Below are 13,211 nucleotides of genomic sequence, written 5' to 3'. Positions count from 1 at the left end.
AACTAATGGGTGAAACTGAGAGATTTCAGAAGACAATAAATAAATGTGCAGGCTGCTGAGGGAAGTATGTCTGATTCCTGGCATCTTTAAACAGTGAACAGGCAACCAAGGCAGGTCTCCTCAGAAAATAGCTCGAGGAACCATCTGGCGATGTCATTTGAATAGCACGAAACTATCCCTCTGTCCCAAACCTCTCTTCCCTTTGGCTTTGCCAAGATGATAGAAATCCCTGCACTGATCAAGGTTTGGGGTTCAGAGTGAAGGCTTTTATGAAATAAAAATAGTATATAACTCTGTAGTTACGCTGTGCAATTTCCACAGGTTCTTTGTGTAAAGAGTTAACTTTACACAAAGGCAATGAAAATACACTTGGAGCCCAGGGGGTGGTGTGCAACCTTTCTTTACTATGAAGCACTTCTGTTTTTACGAATCCTCATTCAGTTTGTGAAGAGATAGAATTTCATGGATCTCTGATGTTCTCTTTCTCCTTACCTGTTATCTTTTCTATTCATCTCCTCTTTCCCTCTCCATGACCCTGGATCCTCCCCACTTATTCTTTGTGTCCAAGGTCAAGGAGACCCAATAGATCTTTGACTGGGAATTCTAGACCTGTGTACATATTACAGTAGCTGCAGCACATATGGCTATTGCACACTTACAATGTGACTAGTGTGACTGAGGAAATGAATTTTTATTTTGGTTTTATTTTAATTAATTTAGATTTAAAAACTGAAGCTACTAAACAACACTAAACACAGTTAGATTGTTTTGGTAGGACTGCATTTTACTGTAAACTTTGAAAACTTAACATTGAATTGAGATGTGCTAAAAGTGTAAAATACACACTAGAGTTCAAAGATTTAGTATAAAAAAGAATGTAAAATGTCTATAATCATTTTTATATTAGCTAAATGTTGAAATAATATTTTGGATAATTAATCTAAATAAAATATGTTGTTAAAATTTATGTTACCTGTTTCTTTTTACTTTTTTAATGTGGTTATTAGAAAATTTATATATGTGTCTCTCATATTTCTAATGAATGGCACTTTCTAGATTCTTGCATTCTTCAAGATGGAGCAATTCAAGATTGAATACAAACGAGCCATTCTCTTGGTTATATAGATCACCTTTCATAGCATAAATTCAATGCCAAGAGACTTGCCTCCCTCTCCAGGGTGAGGAAAACAAAAAAGTATGGAGAACAAACCCCATCTTGAAGCAATCACCAGTTCCAACACTCAGCACCACGGAGAGTATCAGATTAGCTGCCTTCAGGGGGTGGGTAATAAAGGGATTGGGAGAAGCGAATTTTGATGGCTGGGTTGGGAGAGAAAGGAGATGAAGGTGTAGACAAGTAGGAGAATATTCCAGGGCATGGAACATTTTCAAGACAGCTAGTTGAGTGCTGACTTCAGAGGGAGACCCTTAGACATGAATATCTTGGGTTTCTGGAGGGGTGAGTGTACTATAGAGGAGAAAGAGGAAACTGAGCAGAAGATGGAAACATCCCAAAATAAGTTTTGGGGTGGATTGTCAACAAACAGCCTTGAAGGCATCCGTTTAAAATCCGTGGCTTACGCTATCACTTCTGATATCAGATAACATTCTTCTTCCAGATTCTACTCCTGGTCTTCTGTGGTATTGGTTTGAAAGTCCTTCCATTGATGCTGCAGCTGCCCCAGTGACCTTATTTTGTCCTTAGTACCTACCTCAGTGTCCTTTTGAAGAGATAGCTGAGTAGGTGGGGAACAAACAATTTCCCCATAGCCTTCTAAAGTCCAAAAATGTAGAATTTCAGTGGTGGTTGTTTATGTCATTTAAACTCACTGATATAATTTTAGATATTTACTACATCCAATCCTCTCATTTTACAGATAAGTGAGAGAGAGACAGACAGAGACAGAGACAGAGACTGACAGAGAGACAGAGATGGAGAGAGGCTGAGAGATGATGTGCCTTGCCCAGGATTAGCCACTAGTCAGGATCAGCTGAAGCCACTAGAAACAGAACTGGGACTGTATCTTCAGGATCCTGAGACCTAGTTGAGGTCTACCACTACCTTATTACTTACGCCAGTTTTAACTGATGGTGCCACACTAATTGGTACTTTGACTTATAATTTGAGTTCTCTGCAGAGCCTAGTAGATTCTGGACTGCTATATGCTTATGGTCTGGTAAAGATGATCATTTATTTAATCCAGTACATTTTGAATTTGAAATATGTTCTGGTCACAAACAAAATATACTTTGTACAATTTTTAGGGGATAAAAATGACACTAAAATTTCTAACCAAATAAGCTTTGGGATAAGAAAGTATTCTCAAAGAACATTCTTTACCTTTCATTTTATTTCCTGGCCTGACCATCAGTAATATTTCCTGAGAAAAGGAAGGAATTTGGTTATTACCAGCTATCTAAAAATTAAATGAATTAAAATTGAATGCTATTTTAAAATATTTCAGAATTAGTATTCAAATAAATAGCTTGCCTTGATGATTACAAATCAAGAGTAGCTTCAGGAGGCCGAAGCTATAAGCCAAGCCTATATATGAGAAAAGTCATATCTACAGCTTCTCAAAAATATGGAAAATTGTTACAAATGATACTGTTCCTATTGAGAATGCAATATACAGTATCTAGAAACTGTCTTTATATAGTGACATTGATATTGTATAATTTCATCCATTTTTCCAGTAAGAAGGGATAAATACACCAACTGTGTAGGTCGTATACTTTTTTTCATTACCATAAGAAAATGAAAAAAACAGACTCTCTTAGGATGGATTATGTAATATGTAGAATTCATGCTTACTATTTTACAAGGAGTTATTTGTATATGAAATCTTGCGGGCTCGAGATTGAAAATGTGTGATTTACAAGCAAAGGAAAAAACAGCTTTAAATCTTAGTGCCCTGCATTTCAAATTTCTGGCTGATTTATAAGTCTTTTAAATCCCATGCTATTAAACAATTCAAAACATCTATGGCTATATATGTTTAGCTAATATTAACCGCTCAACCAGCCAGCCTGTGGCATTTTGCATGCTATTCTTCATTTTTTCCATCTGTATTTTTCCTCATCCAGCTTTTTCAGAAATGTTATTCCTATTTCTGTCACACTGTCGCCTTTTAGTCTGTCTTGCAAGAATGTAACATCAGCAGCCAAATGAACCTAGGAAAGACAAAAAGAAAAAAAAAAACAACAGGCCTGAGTCATTCAGGTTTTAAAAAAAACAACCTCTAATTTTTTTCTGTCTTTATTTTCAGTTTGATTTACCCCATAAAGAGCTGACTTTCCTTACAAAATGATAAAAAAAGAGCTTTTTCTGTGGATGAAGGGCCCTTTACTGTGTGTCCTCCATTGATGATCTGGCTGTGGTCAGCTCTGTGTGTGAGTCTGCAAAGAGAGGGGTGGTCCAGGACAGGCTCAACCTGGTTGATTCTGGGGCAAGCCCAGGATGTGGGCCCCTTTTTACCCACAGTGCAGGTCTAAAGTAAGGCTCCATCTCAGGAAGAACACAAATTCCCAACTCAAAGATAGCCTTGACTCAATGTGCCTTGCCAAGCAGAACTTCCAAGGATAAATGGCTTCTTAAAATGATTCTTCTCCGATTGACTTGCTATAAATCACTCTGTCATTAGCTCAATAACATAATCACTTGTCCTAACAACATTTAGCAATTACTTATGGCTTTGAGAGCTGTGAAAAAACACCAACTAAATAAATTATAAGTATAAAATTAAAAATCGAAATTATAGACATGAATATTTGATACCCAGGCCTTCTTTTCCACGATAAAGCATTTCTCATTTCCCAGACATTGAAGCAAACCCTAGGGCTTGCTTCTCTATTCATTAAAATATATTGACATAAGAGCAGCATATTGCTGACCTACCCTCAATAGAGTACCTGTTCAGCTATTTTAAGTCATTGGGATAAATAAGATATAAGCAAAAGTACCCAGTAAAAAATACCTAGTAGTTAAATTATGACAAAGACAAAAAAGATCTTATGGGGAAAAAATGAGAGTGAATTTAGCTTCCATATTTCAAAGTGCACTGTACATATGAACTACCATATGACCCAGCAATCCCACTACTGGGCATATACCCTGAGAAAACCATAATTCAAAAAGAGTCATGTACCACAATGTTCATTGCAGCTCTATTTACAATAGCCAGGACATGGAAGCAACCTAAGTGTCCATCGAAAGATGAATGGATAAAGAAGATGTGACACATATATAAAATGGAATATTACTCAGCCATGAAAAGAAATGAAATTGAGTTATTTGTAGTGAGGTGGATGGACCTAGAGTCTGTCATACAGAGTGAAGTAAGTCAGAAAGAGAAAAACAAATACAGTATGCTAACATATATATATGGAATCTAAAAAAAAAAAAAAAAAGGGTTCTGAAGAACCTAGGGGCAGGACAGGAATGGAGAAGCAGACGTAGAGAATGGACTTGAGGACGCGGGGAGGGGGAAGGGTAAGCTGGGACGAAGTGAGAGAGTGGCATGGACATATATACACTACCAAATGTAAAATAGATAGCTAGTGGGAAGCAGCCGCATAGCACAGGGAGATCAGCTCCGTGCTTTGTGACCACCTAGAGGGGTGGGATAGGGAGGGTGGGAGGGAGGGAGACGCAAGAGGGAGGGTATATGGGGATATATGTATACGTAGAGCTGATTATACAGCAGCAACTAACACAATAATGTAAAGCAATTATACTCCAATAAAAATGTTAAAAAAAATACCTAGTAAAAGCAAATAATAAGTGAAAAAGCCTGGGTCTAGTAGGCAGTTAATTAATATTTATTGAGTCTTATCTGACTCACTCCCCTCTCTCACTAAGAATTCCCTGGCCAACCAGCCTCATTTGTTAAACCGTAGACTTTGGTGCACCAAATTATCTACTCCTGTAGCGTGCAGAAGCCATGCTTTTGTGATGCTCACCATCCAATAGAAGGATGTACAGTGCACTTTGAAATATGGAAGCTAAATTCACTCTCTTTTTTTCCCCATAGGATCTTTTTTGTCTTTGTCATAATTTAACTGAAAATCAGTTAAAATAACAAAAAGACTACATTGAAATTATTTGGATATTTGGGACCACATGAAGTCTGATACATATTTGTCATTCAACACATATAATCAACTGTTACCCATGAAAGCTGGAGACTTCTTTATCCTATTTCGGACCTGATTTTTTTTTCCCCAATCTACATGTGAATCACACTGAACTAATTCAACTTCCTTGTCCCTTGAACGAAATATTATTTTTGTGCTTTTGGACAAGGTCCTCCTTTTACCTGGAATATTATTTTCCCCTTACCCCAAGACCTTCACCTAACTGCTTTTTATCTTTCAGATGTCAGCTCAGAGTTTCCCTAGGAAAGCTTCCCTGCCCACCTCCCACCCCACCCCACCCCACCCCAGGTCCTCCCTTGGCCCTAAGTCATTTGACTTCTCTACTGGACAGAAGATTCTTGAAGGGCAATAACTGTGTTTTGTTCATCTGTGTATGCTCAGTGCCTCTTAACAGATGCCGATCACTGTTTTAGTTAAATCAATGAATAATTCAGGTGTGGAAGCCAGCCTCCAAAATGGCCCACAATGACCCCGCCTCCTATCATTCAGGTAGTCCCCTCCAGCGTTGCCCCAGAGTTGACAGCACCTGTTGTGATTAGATCTACAAAGAGACCTATGCGACAAAGAACTTCATGAAGCCTCTAACCGACTGCGAGAAAGGCACTGAAGCCACGTGAGTGAGCTTGGAAGTAGATTCCCAGCCTTAGTCAAGCCTTCAGAGACTGTAGCCCTGACCAACTGCTTGATTGCATGTGCATTAAGCTGTGAAAGGCTTTGAATCACAGCCACCTAGCAAAGCTGCTACCAGATTTCTGATCTCAGAAACTGTGTGAGATAATAAATATTTGTTGTTTTAAGAGGCTACATTTCGGGGTAGTTACACAGCACTAGATAATGAATATACCTGGCAAAATAGAGTCTGTGCCTTACCATTTCCAGGGCCCCTCTGATAATCCCACAGAGTAAATTGCAGTAGCACAGAGAAGATCGCCCAGCAGGGAGCTCTTCCACAAACTCCACCAGAGGATTCTTGTCTGGAATCAGGGAAAATTCATTTCTGCTTGAATTGTTACATGTCACACTTGGTGTAATGCCCAAGTACATCTTGAAAGCAACCTAGTAAACAGGAAAAATTTAAAAAACTTGGTCTAGAACAAAGAACTGTTAGTAAGGCACCCAAATACCTTTTTCCAGGCACAGTGGTTAAGCTCATGGAGTTTGTAGTCAGAAAGCCTGGGTTCACACTCAGCTTTGAAATTTACTGACCCTCTGACTTGTGCAAGTCTTCAACCCTTTTATTTTCATGGAGTATCCTAAAGGACCAGTTTTCTATGGAAACAATATGGTTTATGAAACTCAGAGTTAAGGCATCATATTTGAAAAAATCTTTTTCAAAAAGGAATAACCTTTAGGAGGGTAAGAAATTAAAATATTACTAATCATCAGCATACTAGCATAATGTTTGTCACATGAGCCTAGTAAAGGATAAGATCCTGAATTAGAAGGGACCCAAGACACACCTGCCACAACAGGAAGGCAACAGAGCAGAGGGCAGAGGGTGCCATGGGAAGATTAAACCCAAGGGTGTGTTTTGGGAAGTGGAGGGAGCTGTGACACCAAGGATGACAAGTCTCTGAGAAGGAACAAGGGTTAGTGGTGGGAGGCACATAAGTGAGTCATAAAGCAGCTTCTCAAAAAAGTCTGCTGTTTTAAAGAGCTGAAAGAATTCTACAATGTAGAGATAGAGGAAGCCTTGGAGGCTATTTTTTGCATACCTCCAGTTTCTCAAATGAGTAAACTGGGACTCAGAGAAGTAAAATGACATGGCTAAGGTTACATTGTAACTTAGTTCCCTGGCTTCTAGTGCGAGGGACTTCCTTGTCACAAAACATACAGGCCTGGAATCTGAAGTTCATTAGTGGAAATTTGTCAGCTTGACTGTTGTTGTCTTTCAAGTGCCTTAATTAATTTAATTTTAAAATTAAAAGCAGTGTAGGACAGATATGGAGACAATTTCCTTAAATTATTTATAATTAGAAGTACTAAAAGTTTCACCATTCATTCATTCATTCAATAGTACTCACTGAGCACTGCCTGTCTAGTACAGTGCCTGGCACACTGTGGAGTGGAGTGTGGAGTTCAAAAACTATTTGAAAAAAGAATTATTGAGTAAGCATCCATTCTGTGTTTGACATCATATTTATGCCCAGAATACAAAATGCAATAAGATGTAGTTCCTGTTTTATAAGAGCTCACAGTTACAGAGGAGCTATAGATATTAAAAAAAAACTGCAATACTATGATAAGCTCTGCAAGTACAATGTTATATATTAGGTAGCAACTCTTGAAATAGTCACAGAATAAGAAGCTTCTACCCTGTTTATGAATATTGAGTGAAAGTTTGCCAGGGGAACAAGGTCAGGTGTGTGTGTGTGTGTGGGGGGGGGGATATTCCAGATAGAAGGAACATGTCAAGGGCATGAAATACCATGGTGAGGTTCAGGGGAAGTTGGCATCTATCAATTTGTGGGCAACAGGGAGCCCCAAAGGTGTGAGTAGGCTAGGGAGGAACTGGTTTTCTGTTTTAGAGGGATCTCCTTCATGTCAGCATAGAGGATGGATTTAGGGTTGAGAATGGGGGTGGGCATGAGGTCAAAGGCAGAGATACCAATCAAGAGGTTACTATGAAAGTCTAGGAAAGAAATGATTAGGACCCTTCTCACTTTGTCTTTCATTCAAAACTCAAACTCTCCCTGAACTTTTCCATGTAAATTTCAAATAGCCCAACTCCTAAAATTTGTCAGTGTCATTTGTCACTAGTCAGTTAAAGAGGATGTAAAATGAATCTTCCAGATCTGAAGTCAAAGTGCAAAAGTCTTAAGTAACAAGAGAAAAATACCATCATGAAACTCTAGGCTAGGAGGCTTGATTTGGCTCCCAATCAATTGGCTGACACCCTATTTCTGCTAATGTTGATTCCTCTGGTTGGAAAATTCCTAGACTATTATTATCTGTGGAGTCGCAATTTCTTTCTGAGTCTCAATCCAAGCCACATGGAAATAACATAAAAATGGAGGCTGTTCACTTTGAATTTACTCTAATTCTCCGTGTTTTGGCTCTAGTTTCATGGCCTAATATCCACCAGTAGGAGGCATTATCTGAACGCTGTTGGGAAATATTCATTCCTAGGGAATGACAGTTTCCTTATCTGGCTGAATTCAGTCTGAGAAGGAGGACTGTTGCTTCTAACGAAGAAAGAGCTCCACCCTCGGCCACTGCCACAGCTGCTCTGCCAATAAATAAGAGCAAAGCGTTTTCCCTTTGTGTATCTTCAACATGGATGCTTTTCAGGGGATTTTAAAATTCATCCTCAACCAGAAAACTGTTATTGGCTACAGCTTTTTGGCTCTGCTGACTGTGGGAGGTGAGCGTCTCTTTTCACTCGTGGCTTTTAAGTGTCCCTGCAGCACTGAGAATGTGGTGTACGGATTGGTTTTCCTTTTTGCTCCCGCCTGGGTGTTACTGATCCTGGGATTCTTTCTGAACAACAGGTCGTGGAGACTCTTCACAGGCTGCTGTGTGAATCCCAGGAAAATCTTCCCCAGGGGCCACAGCTGCCGCTTCTTCTACGTCCTCGGTCAGATCACTCTGAGTTCATTGGTGGCTCCAGTGATGTGGCTTTCTGTGGCTTTGCTCAATGGGACTTTTTATGAATGCGCCATGAGTGGGACCAAAAGTTCAAGACTCCTGGGGCTGATTTGCAAGGGCAAGCCCAAAGAGTGCTGGGACGAACTTCACAAAGTACCTTGCGGCAAAATCAGCATGACCCCTACGGACAACGAAGAACTGAAACTCTCCCTGCAAGCCCAGTCTCAGGTAAGAAAGGACAAACATGACTTTTTTCTTTTTTTCCCCAGAGTGAGCTTGAAGTATTCTCTCTGTACTCTGTTGAGCCAGGGCTGAGTCTGAATCCTCCTAAAACATTTTGAAACTAAGTGGAAATTGGAACACGGGGCAGCATTAAGACAATCTGAGGAAAAGCTTTTCAGTGGTTGCTTGGCTAGTAAAATTGCTGATTGGATTGTCTTTTCCATTGCTGAAAAGAAATCTCCTCTGAGTTATACATATGTAAATACTTATGTACTTTAAAACAATCTCTCTGGGTTGATTTTGTAAATAATGCATGACACTGACTCATAATAGAGTGCTAATGGCAGAGTAATTAGAAATTACTGCCTTCTATTAATTATTTTCAAACTGGTTTCTCAGAAAAACACACACGTCTATTAAAATATAGCTGAACGAAATGAGATAATACTTTTCAAAGTTGTACATAATATAATTAGTGTAGAGATTCCCTTGCATGATTTCTGGCAACTGCTATCTCTATGTATAAATATTGTCAAGATGGAGAAGAACTTCCTGTATAAAGTGGGTGTTGGCAGTCCCTAAATAGCCTTCAGTGAAACGGGACCATAATCTCCAGGGAGGTTTTGTCCTGTGCTCTGTGCTCTACAGCTAAAAAAGTTCTTACATTACTTTAGAAGCTCAAGATTTGGGGCACTGTTTTATTTAACAGCAGGAAATTGTAGCTTTACCTAATTGACACAAGGAAGTAGCTTGTCATCCTTCCAGGTACGTGAGCACGAATCCAGATGTGAGCCTGGCCCTGGCCTCAGGAAAAGACTGAATTCCTACTTGTGAGGAGCGGGAATGACATTCCCCAAATCAAAACAAGCAATAAGAGTAGATAAATAGATCCACACTTTGTCAGGAATGCTATTTGTTTAAGAATAAATGTGCTGAAAATAGTATAATTTTACTTTTCTTCAGCATAGACTTGCCTTTTCAACAACACATCAAGGCAAAATCTTTTTCTAAAATCATACTTTCCAAAACTGCTTGGCAATATAGTCATACTCTCTTCATAAACTGATAAGCCTAAAAATGCTCCCCAAACAAAATCTTTTGTTTCACACATAAAGCGCATCTTAGATAAAAACATGCCAGGCTCCCAAACATCTTCCTTCTTTGGCTGAAGGAAGGTATTAATTACAAGTGTTATGATACAATGAGTGATTTATGATTTGTGTCCTCGGGCACCAGGCTCCATTCAGGTGGTGCCAGGCTCCATTCAGGTAGATCCAAACACTTGTCGCTGTGTGAACTTTTCTTCTCTAAACAGAGGCATAAGGAAATCATGCACATCCTCCCATAGCTTAGCCTGGGCACGCTGACCTGTTTACTTTTCAGAGGAATGAGAAGGGCCTGGGGCTGATTCCTAGGAGAAGAGGCATAAGAGATGTGGACAAAGGGAGCTGTGTCACAGCAGGTGCTGACCACAGTGTTTCCGACAGGCAGGAGCGACAAAGAGTCTAGACCAACAGCTGGGTATGTGGCTGGGGGTAAAAGGTGCCTCGTCCATGGGTGGAGCAGAGAAACGGAATCCAGCTGGGTGGCTTTCTATTCTTCGGGAAGGTAGGGTAGAGCAGTGGCAAGAACTCCGTCTTGGAGTTCACTCTCCTTGGGTTTGAATACTGATTCTACCACTTACCAGCTATGCGACCCAGAGATACTGGTTTGACCCCTCAGAGTCCCAGTTTCCTCATAGTTTCCTCCTACCTTGGAGGCGTGCTGGAAGGTATAGTAGATGATGGACGTAAATGGATATAAAGCTGCTGGCACGGAGTAAGTGTTCTAAACTTAGTAGAAAAACGCCAGGGTTTGAGGGAGAAGACTCGGGCAGAATGGGACACTCTTGAGGGCTGGGGTGGGAGCATCCACCATGTCTAGGTAGACCCTGGGTACCATGAATTAGGGAAGAAGAGAGGGCTCAGCGCTCAGTGCTCAGCGCTCAGGTGAGAGCGAGTGGAAGGTAAGGTCATGCAATGGGGGGAGGGGGAGTCTGAAGCTGATCAAACAGCTGATGACACGGCAGAATTGGTTCAGATACTGAGGTGAGATGGCCTACTGACCTACAGGAGAACCGGCTGTGTGGAAAAAGAAAGGTAGAGGTTAAAGAAAAGAGGAAGATCCGAGGGAGCCAACCACAAGTGACTAAAGTCAATGTGAGGACTTTCACACGATGGGAGCTGTGCTTCATTTGTTAAATCACGTCAGAAAGATATCCCGTGTTCAGCAATGCTTTTACATAGACATGGATACGTTTGAAAAATAGCAGCACATGACAATGGTTGATACTTACTGAGTCACGTGTATCTCTACATCATCTCATTTTAATGCCCCAAATTACCCTCTGAGGTAGGTAAGCCCCACTTTACAACTGAGAAACCTGAGGCATGGAGAATAGCCACAGAAAGGAGAAAGCTGAGATTTAAACCCAACTAGTGGCAACCCAGAGTTAGCATTCATGTGGGGTCTGAGACCCTGTACAATGACCTCCATAGTCTGGAGTTGGAATTTGGGAAACACTGGTTTAAAGCATTGGAGCATATCTGTGGTTCTGTTACGGTCTGAATGGGTTCATTTGCAGATTGTTTCTGTGTTCAAATAGGCCCATCCGCTGAGAAATACTAAGGGCCATTTAACTAAAATGTCAAGAGAAACTTTGAAAGAGCTTTGTTAGCTGTCCACATATGAAATTAATTCCAATTGTGAAAAATATAATTAGAACAACAAAAAGTTTAGAAGGTAAGTTGAGCTGCTTAGACTTCTGTTTTTAAAGTTCAGAAAAAAACCCCAGCAGAACCAGTTCGTATTCAGAGAGGAATTTGTTTTTTCCAATTACCAAAATTCAGAACCAGCAAATCCTGAAGGTTTGCAATGACTCTATTTTTTTTTCTTGGCTTTTATGCAGGCTTCCGATTCTTAGAGCTTCAGTTTCCTTATTGCGTTATGTTTGTCTCACTTTATCCTGGATAATGAGCGTTGATACTTCTCTCAGGGAGGGTCTGCTGCTCTCTGCAAACAATGTAACAAGGGAAAAATCAGTCACGTGCCATGAAGATGCACGTATCAACGCCTGAAAGCACTCCGCTAAGGAGCTGGTCATTTGCTCAAATGACCACATTTACTCCTGCACAGAATTCTTTCCTCTAATAGCTAGTACTATTTGAGGGCTTGGTTTTTCCAATTCTTGGATAATCTATATTTTTGCTCATTTCCATTTGCCTGCCTTCTGGGTCTTTCTTTGCATACCAGCAATGGTGGGTAGGATGGAGAATAGAGGTTAGGTAAAGCCTAACTTTATTTGACTGTAAAAAAACCCTGTCGTTAGTAATTAAGATGAAAGATTTCAACTGAAGTCTGGTATTAAGTTAGCCATACACTTCCCGATAACACTACCCCGGCTCCCTGAGAAGTGGCTTTGCTTTTGAGGTCCTCAATATTTCTTTCTTTCTAAGATTCTAGGATGGTTCCTGATTTGTTCAGCATCTTTCTTCTCTCTGCTCACCACTTGTTATGCTCGATGCCGATCAAAAGTTAGCTACCTGCAGCTGAGTTTTTGGAAGACGTATGCACAAAAGGAGAAGGAGCAGTTGGAAAATACATTCCTGGACTATGCCAAAAGGCTGAGTGAGAGGAACCTGAAATGCTTCTTCGAAAACAAGAGGCCAGAGGTCTTCTCCATGCCTACCTTTGCGGCCTGGGAGTCTGCTTCAGAGCTGCATTCTTTCCACCCAAACCAGCAACACTACAGCGTCCTCCACAGGGTGGTGGAAGATGGTCTGGAACTTCGCCCTGAGGATGATGAGACTACAATGGTGCTTGTGGATGCTGCTCAAAATGTGCAGCTCGCCCACCATCACTGACTCGTGGTGTCTAGACATCTTCCTACTGCGTCAACAGCTACTGGAGCATCTCTGCATTTTCTCACATTCAGTGTTTCTTTATAAGACAATAACACAAAGGGAAGCAGCTTTGCAGCTCCCAGCTACAGACAGTGTCATGTGCTCAAACTGATGCTGAGTGACCGGCCAAGGATGGTGACAGAGGTGCTGTCGCATTTGTCGGGGGTTGGGCTCAGGGGCTTCAAGTTCTAAGATTTTATGACTGACAGTGAGACTCATGCAAGAAGGTCTGCCACTCTGTGTAAATATGGTCATGGCATCCGGGGGTAGCAGTGGTGACTTGTGAGTGAGTGTGGTACTCTT

General features: G+C 40.7%; 2 protein-coding genes across 2 annotated transcripts in view; one reads left to right on the top strand and one right to left on the bottom strand.

Moving 5' to 3' along the window:
• Positions 1–3,054: 3,054 nt before the first annotated feature.
• Positions 3,055–13,211, bottom strand: part of TRAPPC3L (trafficking protein particle complex subunit 3L) — a 28,305-nt gene continuing 18,148 nt past the window's right edge. The window contains exons 3-4 of the mRNA XM_061207207.1: positions 6,028–6,213; positions 3,055–3,174 (exon numbers count right to left, since the gene is read on the bottom strand). Of these exons, the coding sequence (XP_061063190.1) occupies positions 3,055–3,174; positions 6,028–6,213 (306 nt within the window). The remainder of the gene's footprint in view (positions 3,175–6,027; positions 6,214–13,211) is intronic.
• On the top strand, positions 8,434–12,921 carry CALHM5 (calcium homeostasis modulator family member 5). Its single transcript, XM_061207533.1, has 2 exons — positions 8,434–8,973; positions 12,462–12,921. Exons 1-2 carry the CDS (start codon positions 8,434–8,436, stop codon positions 12,867–12,869), a joined length of 948 nt encoding a protein of 315 aa, XP_061063516.1. The 3' UTR covers positions 12,870–12,921.

Source organism: Eubalaena glacialis, chromosome 12 (genome assembly GCF_028564815.1).
Source record: "Eubalaena glacialis isolate mEubGla1 chromosome 12, mEubGla1.1.hap2.+ XY, whole genome shotgun sequence".
Lineage (NCBI taxonomy): Eukaryota > Metazoa > Chordata > Mammalia > Artiodactyla > Balaenidae > Eubalaena > Eubalaena glacialis.
Note: the sequence above shows the minus strand (reverse complement) of the source record. Positions and strands in the feature narration are given on the sequence as shown.